The sequence below is a fragment of the Stomoxys calcitrans genome, chromosome 3 (genome assembly GCF_963082655.1).
Source record: "Stomoxys calcitrans chromosome 3, idStoCalc2.1, whole genome shotgun sequence".
Lineage (NCBI taxonomy): Eukaryota > Metazoa > Arthropoda > Insecta > Diptera > Muscidae > Stomoxys > Stomoxys calcitrans.
Genome location: NC_081554.1, coordinates 123,388,482 through 123,412,452, shown reverse-complemented (window position 1 = coordinate 123,412,452; position 23,971 = coordinate 123,388,482). Strand labels below are relative to the sequence as shown.

Genomic DNA, 23,971 nt, shown 5'->3' with positions numbered 1-23,971 from the left:
TCAAAGGTAAAAAAACATCTTAAATGATTGTTATCTTATAGTTGGTAGGTTCTTTTAATTGTAATTGACGTTATGCTTGGCCAACATTTTCCTGGCAGCCACTTCTGTTTCCTAGTTCGCTAGTAGTCAACAGATAATCTATATATTGTTTCCTTTTCATTTTAAACGCCCATTGCCATTGTGGTTGACGAAATCTATATTGAAAAAACGTCCTTTTTATGTCCCTGTAAGTGCGTGTGGTGTATTATGTATGTTGACTGCATAGAAACTATCCCTTAGAGTCAACGAATTTTTCGTTGGTTCCCATAACGTAGCCAACATATGTTTGTTTTTCCAAATATTATTATTTTGCAAATGTAATTTGGTATTAAATTTTGAAAAGAACAACAAAACATCGTTATTTCTCTATATGAATTTTCGAATTAGAGTCATGTAATTTTGGAGAAATTCTTTTATGGTTTGTACAAAGGAAATAATTACTCTAAGCCGAGAATGAAAAATGACAAATTCCTATGTATGTATACTTTGATGGTAATCACTTTGTGTGTAACCAAACATGCCTTTACACACATTTGTCTTAACACTATCCGAAATGCCAGGAATAGCTAACGTATTTGGTTCTGCTGTACTGTCCTCACACTATGTGTAATGCACCCCCTCCTTTTGGCATTTGTTTTAGCGTAAATTCGTCCAAAGTGACAGTCATTTGTCCTCACTTGTGGGTATGTCCTTTTGATTATTTCATCAGAAGGACAATATGTCATATGTGACAACTAACTTTGCTTTTGTGCCGCGTGCAATCCTTCCGAGATGTAGCTATTCACATTATTAACCAACTGCTGACCAATTTTGGTTGTTATGTGCATGTTTTCGCCAATGTCATCAGAATATACCTTTGATACTGCATTTATGCATTATCATCGTAATTATGGTTATCAAACTAATTGAAGGTAATATTGTGGCTAAACTCCCCCTCTCACCATTCCATTGTTTAAGTATATGACACATTGTAGTACCAAACGAATGGGGTAATGAGGCATTTCCATCTCTGGTGGAATGAAAATTTCACATGCCACAATGTACAAAATTGGTAAGGAATAAATATAAGTGGCGGATCATTTATATATGTGACCATCGAGCCAAAATCAAATAAAAAATCGGTTACACTTTAGTTTTCTAGTTTTTAGTTTTCTATTGAACACATCGAAATTCCAATATTTCTTTTTGGTTGCCTATTATTTCTTATGACATTCCCAAGATTGTTCTTTTCTTTTGTTTGGTCATTCACAGTTCAATGATCAAACTGCCTATATTTAATTTTCTTATTTTCACTTTCATTGTTGGAACATCCATTTCTTAATTCAAGAAATTTAGTTGGAAAGGTTTTTCTCTTCCTGTTGCATCAACATCATGACGGCCATATATCCTAATAATAAATGAGTTAAAATGATGACTTTGCAATTCGGAAAAAAAGATTACTCAAATCCTACACGAAGATTGATGTCAAATGTTGAAAAGTGCATCCCTCCTTCAAATGAAAATATCTTTATGTAGTTTTTTACCTCAAATACACGCACACACACACACACATGGGTATCGTCAATGAGAAAGCATGGATTTTGTTTTATTTCGGAGGGACTAAAAAGGGACTAAACTTTGGATGCATGCAATGCTTTAAATATTTTTATGCAGTAAAATATGCATATATTGAGAAATTAATATACTAATTCATTACGAATCATAATAATTTCCATTTTGAATGTAGCATATGTTGGCATATCATTTCCTTTTCATCCTTTTCTCTTACTCTCTTTGCCTTGGTCAAAAAAATGCACATTTGTCTATGAATATACCATTAGCGGGGAACAGCGGGGATACTTCTCTCACGTCAATGAGTCCTGACCAAGTTTTAAGCTCAATGAACCCCCTTTTTATTGCACCGTTCGCACGGTCTGTCGTAAAGCTCCACTTCACTCCACTGAGAAGGGAAGTTTTACATTGGTAAATACCATACAAATGGCGCCAGCCTTAGTGAGGCAATAACCACCGCTGAAAAAACTTTTTTTAGCTCTCGCCAGAATTTTTTCCCGGCGTTCAAGGCAGGAGTCTGAGACGAGCAAGGTATATATCCCAATGAAACACAAAACACGAATTATCGATAAATAATTTAAATAAAGAACAAAAAATACTCGAGCTTGAATTTAAAAACTATAAAAATAAAAATTCTATAGAAATAACATTTTATTTTTTTATGTAAAAAATGTTCTCCACAAAAATATCAATAAAATCTTTGTGTTTAGAAAATTTTTATTAAAATTTGGTTTTTAAAAAGGCATTTCTTTTTTAAATTGCGTTAAAATTTTGTTAATAAAAAGTTCATTGAAATTTTGTTTAAAAAAAACGTTGAAATTTTGCGTGTGGAAAAAATTTAATTAAAATTTTATGTTTGGAAAAATTTTCATTGACATTTTATGCTTTCGAAATTTTGTTTTTGGAATAATTTTATTAAAATCTTGTATCAGTGTAGAATTTCGACCAAAATCCGTTCATATTTTAGGAGTCATAGAGAAAATAGTTGTGGACAATTTTGAGAAGATCGGTTGATAAATGCGCTTGCAAAGGCTCTAGATGTGAAAATCGGGCGACACATATACATGGGAGCTATATCTAAATCTGAACCGATTTCTTTGAAATTCACTAATGACCAGAGGAGTCATAAGAGAAACCTTCGTGCCTGATTTCGTGAGGTTGACAACTGACGATACTATTGCAGCATTAGTCCAAATCGAACGAACATAAATGTTTATGGGAGCTATATCCAAATCTGAACAGACGCATATAGCTAACTGGAATCAGAAACTGATTCTGAGTCGATCGAGTTAAGTTAAGGGTCGAGTTAAGGGTCTATCCCTCCTCATTGTACGACAGTAGTGGTGTAGGGTATAGAAATATTAACAACATGCACCTGTTTTCTAAAAAAGCTCAGTTTTCGAACAGTTAAGAAGTCCGTACTCAGAAACGTAGTACAAAACATTTTTCAAGTATTTTAAAATTTAATTAAATACCCATTTGCAACGGCAAACGACCTACATCAATAAGAAGTATCTATGAAAAGCTTCATGCGGATAGCCTCAATCTGTTGAACATTCACGAATGGGAAGAAAAATACCCAAGAATAGAACTGTCTTAGAAAAATTCTGGCTCATGTTAAGAAAGAGGTAATCTAATAAAAATTGGATTAGCGTAAAGTGGATAAATACAACTATTAAAAAAAATGTTTCCCATCATATTAGGTCATGTTTTGGGAGAAAATTAGCTTGTCGAAAGTCGGCAACTTTGTATATCCAAAAAAAATCTAATATGAAATGTTCTCAAAATTCTCAGGAGATATCTAAAACCGTTTCACAGCATTGTTGCATTTGATGGTTTCTATATAAAAAAAAAGAAAAAAAAAGGCGATAGACCTACTACTTTTGAAAGCAGATGCGGTTTTATGTCAGTCATTAAAATTCACCTTTTTTCGCTAAAAGGTCATAAAACATTAGGAAAATGATTGTTTTGTTGGAAAAACATAGTGGCTTGGGAAATGCAATTATTTTTTTAATTTTTCTTAAAAATGTTGCTCGACTCGGCAGCCCTGGTTCTGGTTCATAGATTAGTTGGTATGCCAACAGAGCATGTATGGGTCCAAATCCCATTGCTGCAAAAGTTTTTAATCATATCCATGTTCTTTTGCGATGGAGAGCATGTTAACCAGTGTTGCTACTACAGAAAAAAATTTCCGTTTAGTCGGAAAAACTCAAAAACTCGACCACATCCGAACCTAGCCCACACAAAATTTGTAACATTCATGATTTCTAAATTATTATGGATTTTCATTTATGAGATATATATTATGAAATATTTTGAATTTTGAGATATTTATGTTCCAGATTTTGCAAATATCGAATAAGGGTACTATGGCGATAAGCCCTAGTCGTGGTCATAAATGAATACATGCATGTGCGATTCAAGTTTAAGCGCAATGACAAGGGGTCTCCTTTTTATAACCGATTCCGAGCGGCATGCCTCAATGCTATATCTTTTTGGGGAGACATTTTTACATGGGATGGTGCTTCACAAATGTAGCCAGCAAGTTTTCGCCAGGATACATGCTAGTCTATGGGCTACGGTAGCCTCCATTGTTTTCATATGTACTAAAATTTCGAGAATTCAAAGCGAGAAAACAAACATACTGTTGTTTTACATTTATAGGTCGATAATGGACGGCAACCCAACTTCAGTTGTAGTCGAGTTGCAATCTATAATCGAACCATACCACATGTATCGGCTAAACAAACGATTGTGTAAAAAGTGCCAAAAATGATATTAGTTAATAATTTTTTGGTATAAATACATTCATACCGACGAAAGTTAGAAGATACCTATTACACCTGATAGATATTTAAAAAATTCCATTCCAACTCTAAAATACATACAATTTTAATATGTGTTACACAAAAATATATCAAACAAAAGTTAAAGAGGTTTGCCGACAATTCTAGTCATTCAATTTGTAGAGGGGTAAGCATTTGAAGTTATTAATTTCAAAAATTTTCCTATAAACCGTAATATTAAATAACGCCTTTTGTTTTCAATTTCCAGGAATTTCCTAACACATCCTTGGGGAAAAAGAAAAAATTATGAGAAATAAAATAGAAGAAATTTCACTTTCTTGACTCGTCACACACCATCGAGTGATTGGGATCATGAAATAACAAGGCGCCTTTACATAGCTATCAATGGATTGTTACAAATTCTTTATTTATGATACAGATCCTTCGAGAAGCGTCTTTGTGTGTGAAACCGAAATACAGGATTTCAAAAATTGTTTGTGTTTCTTTGGGTTTTTGCTTTTCATTGATAAGGAATTGTTTAAATTTCTCTTGTGAAAATCCCCGACCACAGTTGTCATTTATCTATACTAAAGGCAAAGGCAATGATTCGATGTGTTTTTTTTCGGAGATTTCCACAGAAATTCCAATTTCATACACTAGGTTATCAGACAAAAAACAAATATTGTATGTATGTACACTACAAGGGTTGCAATTTTGGGAACAAATTCAAGAATTACTAAACTTCTTGTTATCAAATTAGTACCTGATTTAACATATTTGGTTTCTTTACCATCTTTGATTATATGATTTAGAAGGCATTTTTTACCCTTCATTTTGGGTATATAGTTCAATGATTTTTGGTATAGCTTTTCGCTCAAAATTCGAGTAAAAATCTTTAAACTCAATTTGGAAATGCATGTCGTATGGTTTGTTTTTTTTTTTTTTTTTTTTTTTTTGGCAATATCCTTCCCCTTAAAGGATATTCAATGTAAGTGAAATGAAAATAACAAAATCAGTTTGCTGGCGTATACAACCGTTCTTCCGCCTTCTTTCTAATATAAATGAACAGAAAAACGTTATGCCCTTTGCTTTTTTAGTTTTTTTAATTCTTAGTGCTAAGGGTTACATGCGGTAGGTATGAGATTATGGGTTTGTCTTTAAATCTGTACCCTTTTTTATTTTTTGTGCAATCTTGTAAGAAGCCTTTTGTTTTCTCTTTTCGCAGTTATCGAATGCACAACTAAAGGAAATTCGTTACACCTTTCTCTTTTTGCTAAACCTAAATTCAAGTGTTGCTTCTATGAAAATAAAGAAATGCAAATTTCAGTGCAATTTATTCAGACATTGAATTACTTCATTTGTAAAAAAATGTGCGTTTCGCTCTTGAGAAATCACAATTGATTTTCATATGCATCATTACCGGAATAGGGAAATAATAAGAGACAAGGGGTTTGCAATAAAAGCAACATAATATTCGTGTGTGTTGTCTTGGCGTACGCCTCTTCCTACTCATTAGGAAGGACTACAAGCAGAGAATTTTCTTATTAACACTCATGCGTGCGTACATCTATCGACCTGCCCCTATGAAATATGCGTGTAATGTATCAATTTTCCTTTCACATCAACCTTTTTGTTTTGGCAATTGGATCTTGTTCTTTTACTTTGGTTTTTAAATTCAATATCAATTCATATTTTGTTTTTGCTTTCTTTTATTTCAGTCGCAGCAACAGCAGTACCAGCAGCCAACATAGTAACAGCAGTCACAAATCACATGCCTCGTCGAGTAATAACGGTGCCTCCTACAATTTAGAATACTGTACATCGTCCTCATCGCTATCACCTTTTGCCACAAATACATCATCGATTGGTGCTGCCTCATGTCCATCATCATCTGCAAAGACCATTGTGAATGTGGCTATGGAGGATTTATTCCTTTCCATCACCAACAGTAATAGCTCGGCCTCGCACATCTCAGCCTCATCGTCCTGTTCGCCCAGGACATTGATAACGGTTTCTAAACTCTCGTCATCTAGTCATAATAATAATAGTAACAATGCAAAACGTAAACGTCGCTCGTCCGCAAGTCTAGATGATCGGGTAAGTAAAGAACCTTACTTTATATTATTCGGTAACATGCCCTCGACCCGTGAACCAAGTATGGCAACATTATTTAGAATTGCTGCCCCTTAAGAAAAGTTGTTTTGATTTTTAGTAACGGACTTCCACAAAATGAAATTTTTCATTACATTTTTCAAGTAACGGTTTTAAAGCAGTACAGTCAAGTTTTTTTTCGTGTGCTCCCCATTAGAGGATGTGCTTGCATTTTGTTTTTAAAAATATGCAAAAAGAAGAACAGGCGAACCTCAATTTCAACATTAGCATAAATTTATAACCATCCCATAACGCGTTCCTGTAGCTTAAACAACCAAGGACATATGCTTCCTTCAGGACACAAATGTGCGTTACTATTTCTCAAATACTCAAAACAATGTCTTCGTCCCCTTTCTGTATCTTTGCCGTACAACAACAATAGCTTTAGCAGTAATGGAAGAAGAAGACATGCAATTTCTCAAACTAGAAACTAAACAAATGTCGTTACCATGAATATATAATTAGATAGTGGTCCCAAAACTTTCTTGCGCCGTGTAAGGAAGCACTCGCGGAGACTACCATCATCAGATCCTCACATTCTTTGTGTCGTATTCCAATGAGGGACATTCATTTTTCTATTTCGTTTATTGGAGGCCGGGGTTTTTTGCTTAGACCAAGATCTTAACACGCGAGATAACACCATATTATTAAAATAATCGTCTTCCTTTTCAACCTTATATTCTCTCAGAGACAAAATGTGTCATTTTATCCTCATTTTATGACCACCTTAGTTATCTACAGCCAATAACCATTTGTTCTGACTGACGACTAACTTCCCTATTGTGTTGTTGTCGTTGGTGGCACGTTCGTTAAATTTACATAAACCTGTTAGTGATCGCCAGTTGTACGACTTTGTTGTCATCGTCCTCCTTCTTTCCCATCTTACAAGAAAGTCAACTAAATGTAGTTTAGTATTTCACATATAAAATAACCTAATTGTTTTCTATTTTTCCCTAAAAAAACCCATCCCCTTTTCTCGTAGACTATCCTTGTGCTGAACTTTTTATAACGACTGTTATTTCTTTTTTATGTTGGCTTTCTTATTATTTGCCAAGGGACGGCATGTGTAACGTCTGTTAAGGAGGCTAGTAAAAATAAAATAAAAAGAAACCAACCCTCTCTTGGATATAAGCGCTCTAGTACTCATTGCGGCTGCTTGTATTTTTCGTACATCAAGGTGTGCAGGCATGCGTAACTATTCCTTGTTGTAGCTGCTGCTGCTGTTTACATTCGAATGTCCTTCTCGGCGAAATTGCATCACATAAACCAAATACAAACTCCATACAGATGTACAAACACATGGGCAAACATTTTGCCCAATAGTCCTTTCACATATGCGGTGGCACCCCATTGCTCGTACGAATCGTTTATGCGAAGGTATCTCATAAAAAGAGTGACGATATGCCCAAAATTCATGCATGGGCATGCAAGAGCAATTGGAGAAATACGCTTACATGTAATGTGTTGTGGTATGTCTATTTTGAAAAGGTTTTTGGTTTTTCCCCAAGGATAAAAATATTTGCTTAATAAAAGGTTTCGGTTTGCTCAATCATAACTAAGAGCTAAACACGTTTCACATATGCTGTTTGCCAAATCTGATTTTCATTTTAAACGAAGTATAGGATACAAATTACAAGGAAATTACTTCGTATGGGACACACCATTGCCACCCATTATTACCTTTTATATTATTATTTGTTTAACAAAATTCGAAATATTCATATTCTCGGTTCGTGCAGCTAGCTTATCCCACCATTATAATACACATATTGAAAACAATGTCTTAAAGATCCTAAGCCCTGAGAATATTTATGTACACTGTTTTCAATTTCATATCACATTGATATTAATCTTATGATTTAAGTTTACAATTCAGTTAATATAAGATATTTTATTTAAAAAAAAAAAAGAAAACTATTCATGACCAAACTAAAATTTGATACGATAGCAGGAGTATCAAGCAGAAAGTCATAAATAACCATACAAATCGGGTATTCCCCTAATTCGGCCTTTTGCTGTTTGGCTGCCACATATGCAGTTTATGCTTGATGTTGTCAAAGATATACACACATGGAGAATTCCGTGGCAACTCTCTCTTTTTTCTTTGATTTTATTTAACTTACTGACCTTCGAATTTTTGAGCTAATCAAACTTAAAGAATTTTTTTTCAAAAACGCCAGATCTCTGAGATGGGTGCACCGATTTAAGTGATATTTTGTATGCCACCTTATGGTACCCCAAAAACACGAAATTGGTATACAATTTTGTATAGGAGCTAAATATATGACAACGTTAGTACAGTTTAACGTATCAATATACAACGGTTGCGTTGGCTAGGCCATGTTGTCAGAATGAAGGAAGAAGCTCCAGCGAAGAAGTCTTTTGAAGGCAATCACGATGGTACACGCAAATCGGGTCGATCAGCTCTCTAGAGTCTCAAGAAGTGAAATCTGGACATCGATATATATGGGAGCTATATCAGGGTGTGGGCTAATTTGAACCATAACTGGCATAGTTCGTAAAAGTCATAACAAAACGCCATGTTCAAAATTTGTGCCTAATCGGTTAGTAAAAGAATATGTGCTTTCGACAGACGCACGGACTTTTCTGGGGGTGCTTAGCCTAGCCTCCAGAGGTGCTAAACTAATCGAACAACAATTGCGGTTTCCAGGGGCTCAAGATGTCAAATCTGGAGGTTGGTGTATATGGGAGCTATATCAGGTTATAGCCCGACTTATACTGTACTTAGCACAGTCGAATCTTTGTCGCCAATCGGAAGGTCCGCCGATTTGGACCGTATTTGGCATAGTTATTGGAAGTGGTAACATACAAGTGCGTGCCAAATTTCAGCCGAATTGGACAACAATTGCGGTTTCCAGAGCTCAAGTTGTCAAATTATATGTTTGCTATTGGGTTGCCCAAAAAGTAATTGCAGATTTTTCATATAGTCGGCGTTGACAAATTTTTTCACAGCTTGTGACTCTGTAATTGCATTCTTTCTTCTGTCAGTTATCAGCTGTTACTTTTAGCTTGCTTTAGAAAAAAAGTATATTTGATTAAAGTTCATTCTAAGTTTTATTAAAAATGCATTTACTTTCTTTTAAAAAATCCGCAATTACTTTTTGGGCAACCCAATATATAAGGTTATAAATCGATTTGGCACGATTGTTGGAATTCACTTAATTTCTCAAAAAATTAATTTCTCGAAGGAGCCCCTTATCCAAATCTGAACCGATGTGGCCTATTTGCAATTCCCAAGGACTTACATCAATAAGAAGAACATTTCAAGATTTTATCTTAATTGGTTCGATTGCTATCATGTAGTAGAATATTATTGATATTCTGCTAAATGATATTCTAAATAGATTTTCTATCTCCGTTTCCAAATATATATGTATATATATATATATATATATATATATATATATATATATATATATATATATATATATATATATATATATATATATATATATATATATATATATATATATATATATATATATTACAACTTTTATCTTTTAAAGTCTTTAGAATTTGACAAAATGTAGCAAGAACAACAACATTGGCAGCACGATAAAACGGCAGTTGCAATAAATTTGAACAAACATTTAAAAGAAAATGTAAAGAAGAGTCAGTGGTTATTAAAGGGAACACGCCGTTCATCGGTAATCATTTATTTACACCTGGAGTCTTCAAAGAAATTTTCAAACAAAAGAATTCAGTAATGCTTGCCGCCGCTGTCGCTATTATTATGCTCAGAGTATCTTGAAATACTGGCGACAAAATTCAATTCAAGCCAACCCACCACCACAAATGGATTTGTGTTTTGTTGTTCATAGCAATCAAAATTGAAAGGTGTCCTGACTTGCGACGCTTATGCAACATCACATATACACACACTCGCACACAAAACCTTATCACTTCAAGAAATTGCATTGTGCTACCAGAAAGGACTCAAACAATAATCCCTAAAAGTCTAAGCAATACTTTCTTTGATTTGGTCCTTCTTAGAGACAGGCGCTTTCTCAGGACATAAGAAGAAAGCAACAAAAATGTGAGGATTCACAGCATTAGTCGGTCGTATAGCTAGCTGTACTATTATTTGTTTACAATGTACAAGGGAATATCGATCATCTGCTGCGCCCGTTTTTCTTTCTTGCGAAGGCATTTCGAAAAAATTGTATTGACCAAATGATAAGGATAATAATAAAGTCAATGAATGTCTAGCAAGATATTGCTCAATGTCTTCCTTAAAATGCTATAAAATGATGCACATATCAATTTAGTATGTTCTCAAAGTAAACGTTAGTTAAATTAGTTCGGCCCTTTTAAAACATTCTTAGTCGTTATTTTAAACATATGTTCGAATGATCATAGATTGCTCTATTTGCTCTTAATAGAGCGTCAAATGTATGTAGATCTAAAATTTCAAAAGAAACAGCCGTCCAATTTTAAGTCGATCACCAAAAGGCTTTATTAAATATGCTCTGAAGGATAATTGCAAAATCTTTTCAAATATGCCGGCAGGCATAATATGTCTTATATTTGTATGTATCCATCTTGCTAGCTGTAGTTGTAGTTTTAAGGAAGAGAAAAGACGATGAAAAGTAATGGCCTTCACCGCCATTGTGAAACTGGGTATGATAATTTTTTGGAAGGAAGGAGAAGGAGGAGTTGTGGCCTTTTTTTGTAAATTGCGATCGGCTTGATTCTCTTTCGATTAGTTAAGTTTGCCTGTTTGTCCATATTTTGCTGCAATCAAGAGACAAGTTGCATTTGTTGAACCCATATGGACTCCCAGGGCTATTGCAGCATATTTTACGTCTAAACATATGTGCAAAAATTTCATATGTGACCCAGGCACATTTCATTACACAGTGACCGTCGAACCATTGACCCCCGCATTACGATATCAACAACTGGGGCTCTTCGAGATTTATACATAACTCGCATATAGTTCTTCTACGCTACAGTTGGAACCCTGACGAAAACATCAACAGTAATTCAAAACAGTACACAAATGGGCTTCTTTATTGATCTGAAACTTAAAACGAACCACATACATTGATGTTCCTTAAAGAGATGTTCTTGAGAAATATTGCATTTTTTATACCCTACACACCTTCTGTGGTACAGGGTATTATAACTTAGTGCATTTGTTTGTAACGCCCAAAAGGAAGAGAGATAGACCCATTGATAAGTATACCGATCGACTCTGAATCACTTTCTGATTCGATTTAGCTATGACTATGGTCATTTGTTAACCGACTCTCTTGAAATTTGGTAGGAAAGATTTTCTCTTGACTCTCAAATTTGCTGGTGAATTTCATAGAAATCGGTTTAGATTTAGATATAGCTCTAACATATATTTATCGCTCGATTTTCACTCCTAAGTCCACTGCAAGCGCATTTATTGACCAATCTTCCCAAAGTTTTGTACAACGTTTTCCTTGACGACTTCCACAATATACATAAAGTTTGGTCGAACTCGATTCAGATTTAGATATAGCTCCCATGTATATGTTCGCCCGATTTTGAGAAATATTGCAATAGAGTGCTCATTGCAATAAAGTGCTCACCTGAAAACATCCGCCGAGGTCCCTCAAAATTGGTTAGATATAGCTTCCACTTTGTAGCTATAGCGTAGGTGTAGGATATTATAAAGCCGGCACCTTCCGACTTTTTGCCTTTCCTTACTGGTTTTCTAAAATAAACGTTTTTGTAACTCTCAATATAAAGTTGCGATCTTTGCGATCTACCGCTTGCAAGTTTCCATACATTACAACCTCTGTTCATACATTGAGGTATGTGACTGTCAAAAAGTCTCAGATATGAGAAACCATAAAATGTAAACTTTTTGATTTACAACTTTCTCCAAATGTCCCTACTTGTAGTACATGTGACCATTGGTCAAAAAGTTCAGCTGCTGTTTGGTATTTACCTTACGACAATATTTTCTACTTGAACTTTTTCACTTTTACTATAGCCAATGTCGTGAAGGGCTTATAATGATTTATGCGCCTTAATTGTTCTATCAATTCTTGCTACACATTTTATTTGGTCCAGCAGGACATCTGTTTCATTACTAGATTGTAAAATTGAACAATTTACTATGAAAATCAAATGGATACTTTATCATGTTTACGACTTTTTAATTTTAATGAACTGTGACATTTCCCAGAAAAAGGCGGTAAGCTGCTGTTCGAGAAAAAAAAATCACACAGCCAATGTCATGCATGCATGGTACGATCGAAAAGACAAGACGATGCACATATTCTTTCTCCGTTTTGTGCTGTTAATTTTCTATGCTTTCTTTAAAAGTCTATCAAGGAAGCCAGCAATGCAAACACAAGATTAGGCTTTTGCACAGCTTCGACTCCCTTTAATTGTTTTATTTGTTAGAAGAGGGGTGTGTGTCTTTGTGGCAGATAATTTTTTGGACAATTTGTTGAGCAGTCTTGCTTGCATTGAAAAATCCTCAAGTTTTTAGGGTGTTTTCATAAGAAATTGCAAACTAAAGAGTGAGAAGAATTTTTAATAAAGATTTATGTGACTCGTATATTATGATTTTCCTACGGCGGTGATGATTTTTTCATAGTTGACCTTGCATTAGCCACTATCTCTTTTCAATGCTGCTTGGCCATCGAACGAAGCCTTCATAAAATGTATTTTAAAAGATACATGTCAAACCATGCCTCTCATGTCTGCTAGGTAACAGGACTTGCAGTGATTGCAGTGGTTTTCTTAGTTTTCAAAGTCCTTTGCTTCCTATACCTGGGTGGTTGTGACACACCAAAAAGACAGACAGACATCTTTTAAGTTGTTTGCTGAGTTGCCCTAAGGATAATTGATCTTTTCTCTTCTATTCTTCTATAACATTTAAAAGACCCTTTTTGTGTGAAAAGAACTGCATATGTATATGTATGTATTTTTGCATTTTGTCTCAAATTATAATAGAAACGGATCTTGAGGATTGTTGGTTTCTTCCTTACGATTCCTTTTTGCCTGAACCTTCGTTCACAGTTCACACTGTCTGTCGTCCGCGCTTAAGGGTGGATTTGTATATTTTTCTTTTACTTCTTCTGTGTAAGAACAAACATACACATACACACACAGTCACAAGGAATTTGGATCCTTTTAACCACTTATGTATGAACGACCATAGTCGGCAGTAGTGTCTGCGACAGCCGAATTAAGTCTGCTTTAAAACTACCCTCATATATTCGTTACTTTTTGAGGATGCGCCGCAGTTGCACAGCCGTTTGAGCTCAGTTTCACAAGGAAAGTCAATGCGTCAACACGCACGCTCAAACGCATTAGATAAAGATAAAACATTACAAATAGATCTCAAGAAGCAAACATTCCTCTACAAAGTGATGTGAAGAAACATATGATGAAATTTAAGTCACAAGGATCGAAGGCCATTTATGCATAACATACCTAAATACAAATACCAAAGATAATCTTATGTAAAACCAAAGAGAACTATATGTTATTTAAAAAAGTGCAATATTTATTAAAACAAATTTAAAATATCACAAAAACAAAACCCCACGTGAAATAAAAATTAATTTTTGAGATTTCAACGAAGAACTGCAGTGTTGAATTGTAAGTGGAGTGATCTAAAGCAAGATAAGCAAAAACCGGATATTTTTGTTTTACAATTAAAATTGGAAAAACTCCCAAGTTTTAACATTCGTTAAGTGATTCTTCTGTTATTGTTGTTACTGTTATTGTTGCTGCCGCTGTTGTTGTTGTTTTTTAACCCCCTATTTGGAAGCAATCCAAAATATATGTTATTATGAAGTGCGAGCGCAAGAGAAAAGTCATTGAAATGGTAAAGAAAAACTTCGCCCTTTTTTGTTTCTATACACCAAAATGTTTTTTTCTTTCATTAAGAAAGTCTGTTTCTAACCTCCATTTATAGTGCATTTGTATTTGTATTCCTTTGAATGTTTTCATTTCTTTTCTTTGATGCACAAGTATTCTAGTAATTTGTAGAGTATCTTGCATATTTTTTTACTTATTTAAATCAAATTAGGTATTAGCTAATGTATCATTTTTGACAAAGAATATGTATGTTCTTAAATTCCGATACATAAGACTTCGTCGAGGAAAAAAAATCCGCCGAAGCCGACTGTGTATAGTGGACTACATCAATTGATGTAACTACGACTTCGTTGCGATTGGCTAGGAATCAAAGCTACATCTGTATATAGATTTCATAAATATCAAATGATTGTTTTTATTTCTTCGACCTTTTTATTATATCAAAAATTTGTGTACTTGTACAGTTTTACAATATAACTATTTTAGCTGTGATATTTGCATGTTTTTTATATAAAAATGTATGTCTATTTGTAGAAAATATACCCCAAGAGTATGTAGTTGCTATGTATCGGGAAATAAAGGATGATTAATTACACATAAAGATCTCGAGCCTAAATGAATTTTTAATGAATTTGTTACTAATTGTGAGATACCGAGTCATATTTTTTGACTATTGGTCAAAATTATACCTACAAAAGCAAAATTAGGTTTCCGATCCTATATAATTGTAGGGTGATCCGCGAGAAAGAAGACACAACCACTTCCTCTGAGTAATGAAGTTCGGCGTCTCAAGTCTTAATAAAATGGAAAACTGGTTACTTGAGATGTGCACGAGAATTCACTCGATATTCACGAACGCTTACACTTGCCCTTTTTCTCGTGAGCCCGTTATTCCCTCTTAAGTCGTGGTTTTCTATGTAGTTTTCTCGTGAGTCGTGATTTGTACGTAAGAGGTGAATCGTGTTTTTCTACGTAAAAGGTGAATCGTGATTTTTTCGTCTTTTTCTTTAAATATGTAATGGGGGAAAATATCGCGAAAAGCGAATATAGTACTAGCCTTTAATCAATCGTGATTTTCTTGTTCTTGTTGTTAATCGTAGTTTTCTCGTGATTTTCTAGTGAGTCAGAGATTTTCTCGTGAGCCGTTATTTCCTTGTTAGTCATAATTTTTCGCTTGAGTCTTGATTTTCCCGTGAGTCATAATTTTTTTCGTGAGTCATAATTTTTCTCGTGAGTGTCGAAAAAATTGTATTCGTCACGCACGATCATCTTATTGTATTTGGCTATCGCTTACAAATCACGTTACAAACGCGTGACACGACAACTTACATGACCATTCGCATACAACTGTGGCAACTAAAAACGAATAGCAGACGAACATATACTTTATAAGAGTTTTATTATGCAAATCTGAACCGGTTTTGATTAAATCTGTCACATTAAGTGCGAAATGTTATTAAAATAGGGCTATTATTGTGGCTGCAAATGCAACGACCACATCCATACAAGAACGGGGAGGACACGATTTGCTATTACAGTCATAATAATTTGATTATTTGTTTCACATACAGCAAGATTACAGTAATCTTATAATTGTAGTGTGCGAAGTACAATCAATGTTCACATAAAATTAAAAAAATAATTAAAAATTGTCAAAAATTCATTAAAAAAGGGCAAACACACAGGGTATATATGTAGGAGTTATATGAAGAAATTCTTGGTTTTCTCGTGAGTCGTGATTTTCTAGTTAGCCTTGATTTCTACGTGTCAGGTGATTCTTAATTTTCTCGTAAGTCGTGATCTTCCCGTTAATCGTGATTTTCTTTTTAGTCTTAGTTTTCTCTTAGGTGTTGATTTTCTAGAGATTCCTAATTTTCCCGTGAGTCGTGAATCTTGATTAGTGTTGTGGGCACTCACACACGTAGAAATTGTATTTGTCACACACGACAACTAACAATGACCATTCGCATTCAATTGTGACAGCTGCAACCGAATAACAGACGATACATATGCTATATAAGAGGTTTATTATCTAAATCTGAACCGGTTTTGATGAAATCTGGCACATTAAGTGCTAAATGTCTTTAAAATAGGGCTATAATTGTGACTGCAAATGCAAATTTGCCCACGAACATTCCATTAAAGGACAGGGGACACACGAATGAAATCGAGGCTACTACAGTCATAATGCTACACACAGAGTATATATGTAGGAGCTTTATGAAGAAATTTTCCAAATATTTTGAAACATTGCAACTACCCACAATTTCTAGTAGTTGCACCTGTATTCTACCTATCAATAGAATAGCTCTCCCTGGGGATCAATGCACAATATCCTGCGTCACATTAGTGGTGTAGGCTATTGACATCTATGAAGAAATTAATAATGCCAAATTAAAGTTTATCATTGCAAAGAAACGACTTGATTTCGATTTATTGTAATAAAGTATTAGTTTGGCTAAAGTATTTTTATTATTTTTTTTTTCTTTCTAAACTATTTTCGTATTCCGTATAGTTTATAGTTTTAATTTAATTCTAATATTTTTTTATTTGTCCTCTCTTTGCATTAGGATCCAGAATTGGGTTTTGAACCTTCAGCCAAGCGTCAACAACGATTACCTTCATTGTATCAAAGCGATGCTGGGTCAGTTGTTTCCTCAGTATATCCTTCACCTGTTGACGAGACTTTAGTAAATGAAATCGATACACGCAGTTCTTCTGAATGTTTATCAACGGCCACAGACTATGAAGTAACACATGATGATATACCCGATAGTCCCAGCAGCTTAAGACCTGATATAGATGAAACACATGAGGATCTACACAACCGGAGCCATAGCGAAGAGCATGATGGTGATGGACATGAAGATGAAGGCGATGATGAGGAGGACGACGATGAAGAGGATCATATCACCGATGATGATGATGTGCACGATATTATTTCAAATTGTTCCACAGCCTCAAGAAAGACGACCCAAATCTACAATCCAGTTGGATCCGGCGTAACTGTTTGTGTGGAAGAAAGCGTCCATCATGGTGAACGAACCCCCGGGCATCGGTTATCTACCTCAAAGTCTCAGTCATCCTCCTCATCTGCAGCAGGGGAAACATCATCCCATCAGCAGCCTAAGGTCAAATCTTTCGATGACTATCTCTCCACCAACTATGATTGTATGACACCTGCCGCCGATCCCGAACCACAAAGACTTTGCCCCTTGCCAGCTTTGTCCTGGGCAAATGCACAAGATGTGTGGCAGTTAATGTGCAAGAAAGACGAACAAGCCTCATGTCTGAGAAATCCTTCCATGTTGGATTATCATCCCGGCTTACAGCCACGAATGCGGGCCATTCTTCTTGACTGGCTGATTGAGGTGTGCGAAGTGTATAAACTACATAGGGAGACTTACTATTTAGCTGTTGATTATTTAGATCGTTACTTGAGCGCCCAGAAAAATGTGCAAAAAACTCACCTGCAATTGATAGGCATTACTTGCCTTTTTGTTGCTGCAAAAGTAGAGGAAATATACCCCCCGAAAATCGGTGAATTCGCTTATGTTACCGATGGTGCCTGCCAGGAATCGGATATATTGCAACATGAAATTTTATTGTTGCAAGCTTTAGAATGGAATATTAGTCCTGTTACAGCTATTGGCTGGCTGGGCGTCTATATGCAATTGAATGTCAATAATCGTACACCCGCCTCGTTCCAAACTTCACAAAGAAGAAACAAACGGCAGCCAAGTACAACAGCACCTACATCATCTTCCTCCACGTCCTGCTATTCAATTGATATTCTCAATAGATTCGTGCGATCACCAGAAGTTGACGATGCATTTATTTATCCACAATTCTCGGGATTGGAATTTGTACAAACGGCCCAATTGTTGGATTTGTGTTCACTAGACGTGGGTGTTGGAAATTTTCCCTATTCGGTGATTGCAGCATCAGCAATTTCGCATACGTTCAATAGGTAAGTTAGAAGGGGCTACACATTAACTTAACCATTTAGCCAGAGGTCTTTGCCCCAGAAAAGTCATTCAAATTCGTATTCTTAAGCTCAAAACTAGGTGGGTGCGCCCTATAAGATAAATTTCCCATCAAATTTCGTCATTTCGTTTGTAGCACCTCCAAATATTTATCTTCGACTCTACAAAGAATACATATTTTCAATCGTCTGAATGTTCTAAGTCAATAGGTAGTCGAAATCACGAAACCGTCGCATATTGTACAACTTTTTACCTGATGATCTGAGCTGTAAAAAATATTCTAGATATTTGAAGAGGAGGACATGGGCTATATCTTTAATGCAGGGTGTTAAAGTGGACCACTTTTCACTTCTCCAACCTTCGATGGGCTATAACTTTTATTATACTGAACCGGTTTTCATGATTTCGAACTCTGAAGAAAGAGTTTGACGAGATCTAAAAATACTTGCATAGAGCGTGTGTCGAATGGTGAGAAAAAAATTTCATTTTGCTGTGCCAATCGACCATTTTTTCTAACACTGACAAATTTTGACGTTTGTAAAAAATCAAAAATAAAAAAAATATGCGCCACATAATAATACAGGAAAAAGCCAGAAAATAATAATTATTTGCGTAATGAATATTTTTCAAAAATATTTTCCATTACTGCTGACAGTTGTATTGCAAATGCAAACGTTGCAATATGGAGATATTTACATGAAAATGATGAACGAAACTCATGCCAGGCAAACAAACTATTAATGCCGACATAGAAAAATCATTAAACAGCGGCGCCATCTACAAAACAAACACAAAACGGTACTTTTGTCCATTATTCTTAAAAACAACCTTTTAGAATTCCGTTTCCAATGACAATAAACAATGATTTTACTTATTTTATGCCAAATAAGTCGTTTAAATTTAGTGAAGTCTGCGCACAATGTAGGCGGCTAAGCTATGCCGCACGCAAGTTGGTGACCAAAATTTGGATACCGATGGCAGTTAACCCGATGGATTCCTTCATTGGCAAGGGCTGCCGCCTCAGTGTACAACACACAACAGCAACAACCAAAACGCAAATGACTTTACAATTACTGACATAGGACCTTGCTTGTTGAAACGTCAAAATTTGCTGTGCTGTCAAAAATCTTACTAGCCCCTGGGCTACTCAAAAATTATTCACCACACTTAACGTCATATTTTTGCTATCCCTACAACTTTGCTACCATTCGACACACAGCCATAATGCACCATGCCTTGGTTCTTTCAGCGTTTTCCTAATAACTCCGTCAATTTTTAAGCTATTACTAAATTGTGAAGTTGCGCCAGTATATATATGGACAAAATAAGAAAAGAATCATGGCGAAATCTAGCGTTTTAAATATAGCATCGCTGTCAATTTGAAAATTGTCAAAAATTTGGAAAATTTTTCAAAAAAAAAAAGAACTCCTATTTGCATTAAGTTATCTTCGGCGATCAAAGCGTTATCCTTGCTTTCCATTTTCATAAGGCGGAGGTATTAAGACAAGTTTTAAATGCCAATTTGACTTGTTTCGGCATCAAACCACCTCATTATCTCAAGAACAGTATGGCCAATTTTTTTTACTAAATTTCAAAAGTTTCTCATTTGGAAAAAAAGTTCCATGGGCATTTTTTACTCTCAGTTTAGGCTTGAAATAAAATTAAAGGTGTTTCCTGCCATATCTTAGCCATAAATGAGGCTGTGGCAGCCAAAATACTGAAAAAAGTAAATTTTCAAGTAGTGCTATTTTCACTGTTAAATACTAAACTGTTTTGCATTACTTTTTCTACAAAACAATCAAAGAAACAAAAAATTAACTCTTTTTCTATCCGATTTGAAGTAACCGGCAACATAAACGTCTTTTTTCCTTTTCTGAAGACATAATTTCAAAGAAACTTTTCCCTAAGACAAAATGTTGATCAATTTTTCTGTAAAGACAGAATTTCAATAACAATTTTTTCTAAAGTCAAAGCTTCAATCAAATTCTTTCTGAACAAATGCAATAAAATTTTTTTAAAGACAATATTTCAATGAATTTTTTTCATAAGACAATATTTCAATGAAATTTTTTCTAGAGACGAGATTTTAATGAAAATTTTCTTAAGACAAAATTTCAATGACAATTTGCTTTGCATATAGATTGGGCACATTCAGAAGACCTGGGGCGGCATAGACAGGTGAAGGGGTTAGCACGAGATAGGACAATGTTCAAATGATTTGTTTAGGGCATATGCTCGTTTAGGATCGAACAGCCAAAAACTACTACAATATAATTCTGTTTTACTGTTTTGTTACAATTTGTTCTTTTATTTTTTAACTATACATTTTACATTTTGTTGTTCTTTCGCATTTTTTTTTTTTTTTTTTTTTGAACTTATCCCAATTGTTTATGTGTTTTTTACCTTCATTTTATTATTTTATGTGTAATTTGTTTTAATAAATAAACATTTTTATTTTCGCTTTGCTTCGTTTATTAATAATTATTTTCTTTACAGGGAAACTGCGCTACGTTGTTCAGGTCTCGAATGGAATACCATTCAGCCTTGTGCAAGATGGATGCAACCTTTCTTTGAGGTGATTTCCGAAGAATCACATAATTTACATTTATTGGAACAAAATGAGCAAATCAGTACCAAATTTGGTTTGGGTCATATATGCCCGAATATTGTAACGGATGAATCACACATTATACAAACACATACCACAACAATGACAATGTTTGTAAGTATTTCATTGCATACAATACAATTAGATTTTTTTCCATAGAGAAAGCCTGGTATTAATTTGTTAAATGTCTCATGGGGTTGTAGGATCGTGCCTGCCTTTTACAGGAACAACTATTGGCTATGGCTAGTAAAATCAAACAGGAAGCCTCTCCTGCCACTGGCTTGATGTGTCCCGATGGCTTGCTAACACCACCAGCATCTAGTCGCAAATCTTTGGATTGCATTGTTGAAGAGCTACACCACTTACACAGCGTAATCGTAAATGAGAACCGAGACGGCAGTAAATGAGCTTTGCTAAAGGGAATAATGAAGACAAGCCTCAAAACACAAAGCGGAAGAAAGGTATAAGACTTCATTGAAGATGGTTTTTAAAAGACCTTAATTTCACTTGAAATACACTACTTCCATTTATGTGGCGATAGGGGGCTAAAGCCCTGTAGTAGTCGGTACATGAAAAACAAAAAATAAACGCCCAACATCATATGTTAAGTAAATCTAATTTATTATTAACTTATTTTTTAATATGCGCAAAAATCCAAGTCCCACAAAAAGTAATTAATTGTTTTCTATTAGCTAAGTTTAGTCAAATAATCACTTAATTTAAATTTATTTTTAATGTAAAAAATTCAAAAAATAGAAAACTCTCATATACAACAACTAATCCCCTTGTCTCAAACGCATACACCATACCTCTATTCCATATGCATTATTTCATAAGGTTGTAGATAAAAATCCATAAAATAATCCACCATTACCGTTAATTAGCATTTACATTGAACTTACATTTATGTTGTTACATAGGTGCTTGATACAATAACAAACTCTTCTAGTGGAGAAGACCTATGGTACCTATGGAGGTGCAGGGAAAATGTAGAAAACTTCGTTTATGACTTACCATTGCCACATATGAATCTATTTAACATTTTCAATTTGGAAGTTAAGACTTCTTCATTTGAAATAAACAAAACAAAACAAAAAAGTTTCGATGCCAATGCAATTTCGGTTTACTATTCGGGTTACAGCGTCAATATTCAAAATCTTTTTGAGTCTGATATCGAATCAAGATATTATTTTTTTAAAGTCTTTTTAGTGGCTCAGTTCATCATGGCAAGCGAGTAGCAAATGGCTGTCGTTTCTACATTTTTCTTGTGCTGAATCCGATTTCATCATATTCTCCACAAACTTCTAGCAGGCTTTTAAGAAATTTAGTTAAGAAAACAGTAGCCATTATAAACGATTGATTACAATAACAAAAACGTTCTTTTTTCCAACTTTTAATAAAATTTTTCATTTTAATCACTGTAATTAGACAAAATTTCATTCAAAATGTATTTACATTCACTAGACCTAAGAAAAACAAAACAACAAATTTTTGTGCTCTTAAACACTTTTGGAGGTTCTTTGAAATTTTTCACGTCTTGTGCCAAACAAATTTTCATTTAATATTATGATTGTTTTGAAATTTGAATTTTTTAGTTGAATTTTATAAGCAAATATTTTTTAACCATTATGATCTTAACTCGACTAACAACTACATTTGTCATATTTCATCGGTTAGGTTCTTAAAAACTAAAACACTAACTTAAATTTATAAGTTGAGGGCAAAAGAGATCACCCAGGACTAATACCACTAACTTTTGTCATTCATACCATGCTCTTTTTTGTTTTATTTCTATTTTTTTATGTATTTACACATTTTCCATTACTAACAACTACTAATTGCATAGAAGCTCCAATTGTAATTGGAATCATTTTGCAGATGAATGGAAAGTTATGAAAATCCTAACGATTTGGAGAAACGCCGAACTTTTAAACCAAATGACATTCCTTTGATTATTTCTCCAATGATCTCAAACGCTTTCCATTCCCAAAAATGATTCTTATCAAGTTGGTGCTTCTATGTCATATTTACCATTTGCATTTTTTAGTTCTTATTTTCGTATACAAATCGAGCAGCAAGACACAAGAATTAATTAAGTGTACAAAATTACATGTAATAGCCTGTTTCAGGGAAAAAATGTATATACAGTTTTTTTTTTTTTTCAAATGACTATAATAAAAAGAATACAACAACAACAAAGCGGCATTCATATTTCTCTACACAATAATTTTATACTACTTGGCCATAATTTGCACAGCAAATTCTAAGTCTTAATCTTTTACTAAATGACCGCGAAACCGACCCACGAAAAATTCAAAATTATAATTAATTATACAAAAAAAGTATGCAAAACTGAACGCAAAATGTCTTAAAACGTCCACCTTTTTCTTTTGTAACATAGCATTAACCTGTTTTAAGGTTAAAAAAAATAATAATAATAAAATTAAGAAAATCAAACAAAAAAAAACTTAACGCTTGAATTTTTTATTTAAAAATACGCCTGGTTAATGCATGTCTTATATTCACTCTACTTAAAAAGGAACAGAAAGGTCACGCTTCCTATTGTCAGGTTTATTAAATCCTAATGTATGTACATATATATATATATAGAGTACTAATTATTCTATCATTGGTTCTAGTTCTACGTTAAAAAGCATGTAAATTTTCTCTTACGTTTAATTAATTTTAAGTTAAAACATAAACAAAATCTTAGAATTAAGCGAAAAAATCCATTTAACAGTAGGTTTGCACAATTTTGTTCAATTTTACTCTGAAAAGTTGCGGAAGTGATTGATGAATTTAATATATATTTTTTTTAAGTTTTACGTTCCTGAACTATATTTGACTTTAGGTTATTCCAATTTCTTCTGAGTTTAGTTATAATTTTTTAGTGTGAATGCAAGGAAATCATAATATTTTACAATATTTAATTTAGATTTACATTATTTTTAAGTTTAAAATTAATGAAAACCCATATTTAAAAAGAACTCAAATTACGCTTTTGCATTAAAATGTAT

The 23,971-nt window shown here is 34.1% G+C and overlaps 1 protein-coding gene and 2 long non-coding RNA genes across 7 annotated transcripts in view; 2 read left to right on the top strand and 1 right to left on the bottom strand.

Moving 5' to 3' along the window:
- The window catches only part of LOC106093883 (G1/S-specific cyclin-E), a 46,133-nt gene extending 22,559 nt beyond the window's left edge, over positions 1–23,574 (top strand). For 3 of the 5 annotated variants that reach the window (XM_013261048.2, XM_013261049.2, XM_059364611.1), the window contains exons 3-6: positions 6,095–6,473; positions 16,931–18,330; positions 20,843–21,068; positions 21,158–23,574. In XM_013261048.2, the coding sequence (XP_013116502.2) occupies positions 6,095–6,473; positions 16,931–18,330; positions 20,843–21,068; positions 21,158–21,361 (2,209 nt within the window). In that variant the 3' untranslated portion in view covers positions 21,362–23,574. Of the gene's footprint in view, positions 1–5,907; positions 5,973–6,094; positions 6,474–14,278; positions 14,368–16,930; positions 18,331–20,842; positions 21,069–21,157 lie in introns of those variants that run through there. The other 2 variants (XM_013261051.2, XM_013261050.2) reach the window with 2 other exon arrangements.
- LOC106093884 (uncharacterized) lies at positions 4,308–4,982 on the top strand. The gene is made up of 2 exons (XR_001222417.2): positions 4,308–4,563; positions 4,645–4,982. It is a non-coding gene; the product is annotated as an uncharacterized LOC106093884 (long non-coding RNA).
- LOC131995706 (uncharacterized) lies at positions 4,467–4,993 on the bottom strand. Its single transcript, XR_009397562.1, has 2 exons — positions 4,731–4,993; positions 4,467–4,661 (listed from the first exon to the last, which is right to left on the bottom strand). It is a non-coding gene; the product is annotated as an uncharacterized LOC131995706 (long non-coding RNA).
- Positions 23,575–23,971: the final 397 nt, after the last annotated feature.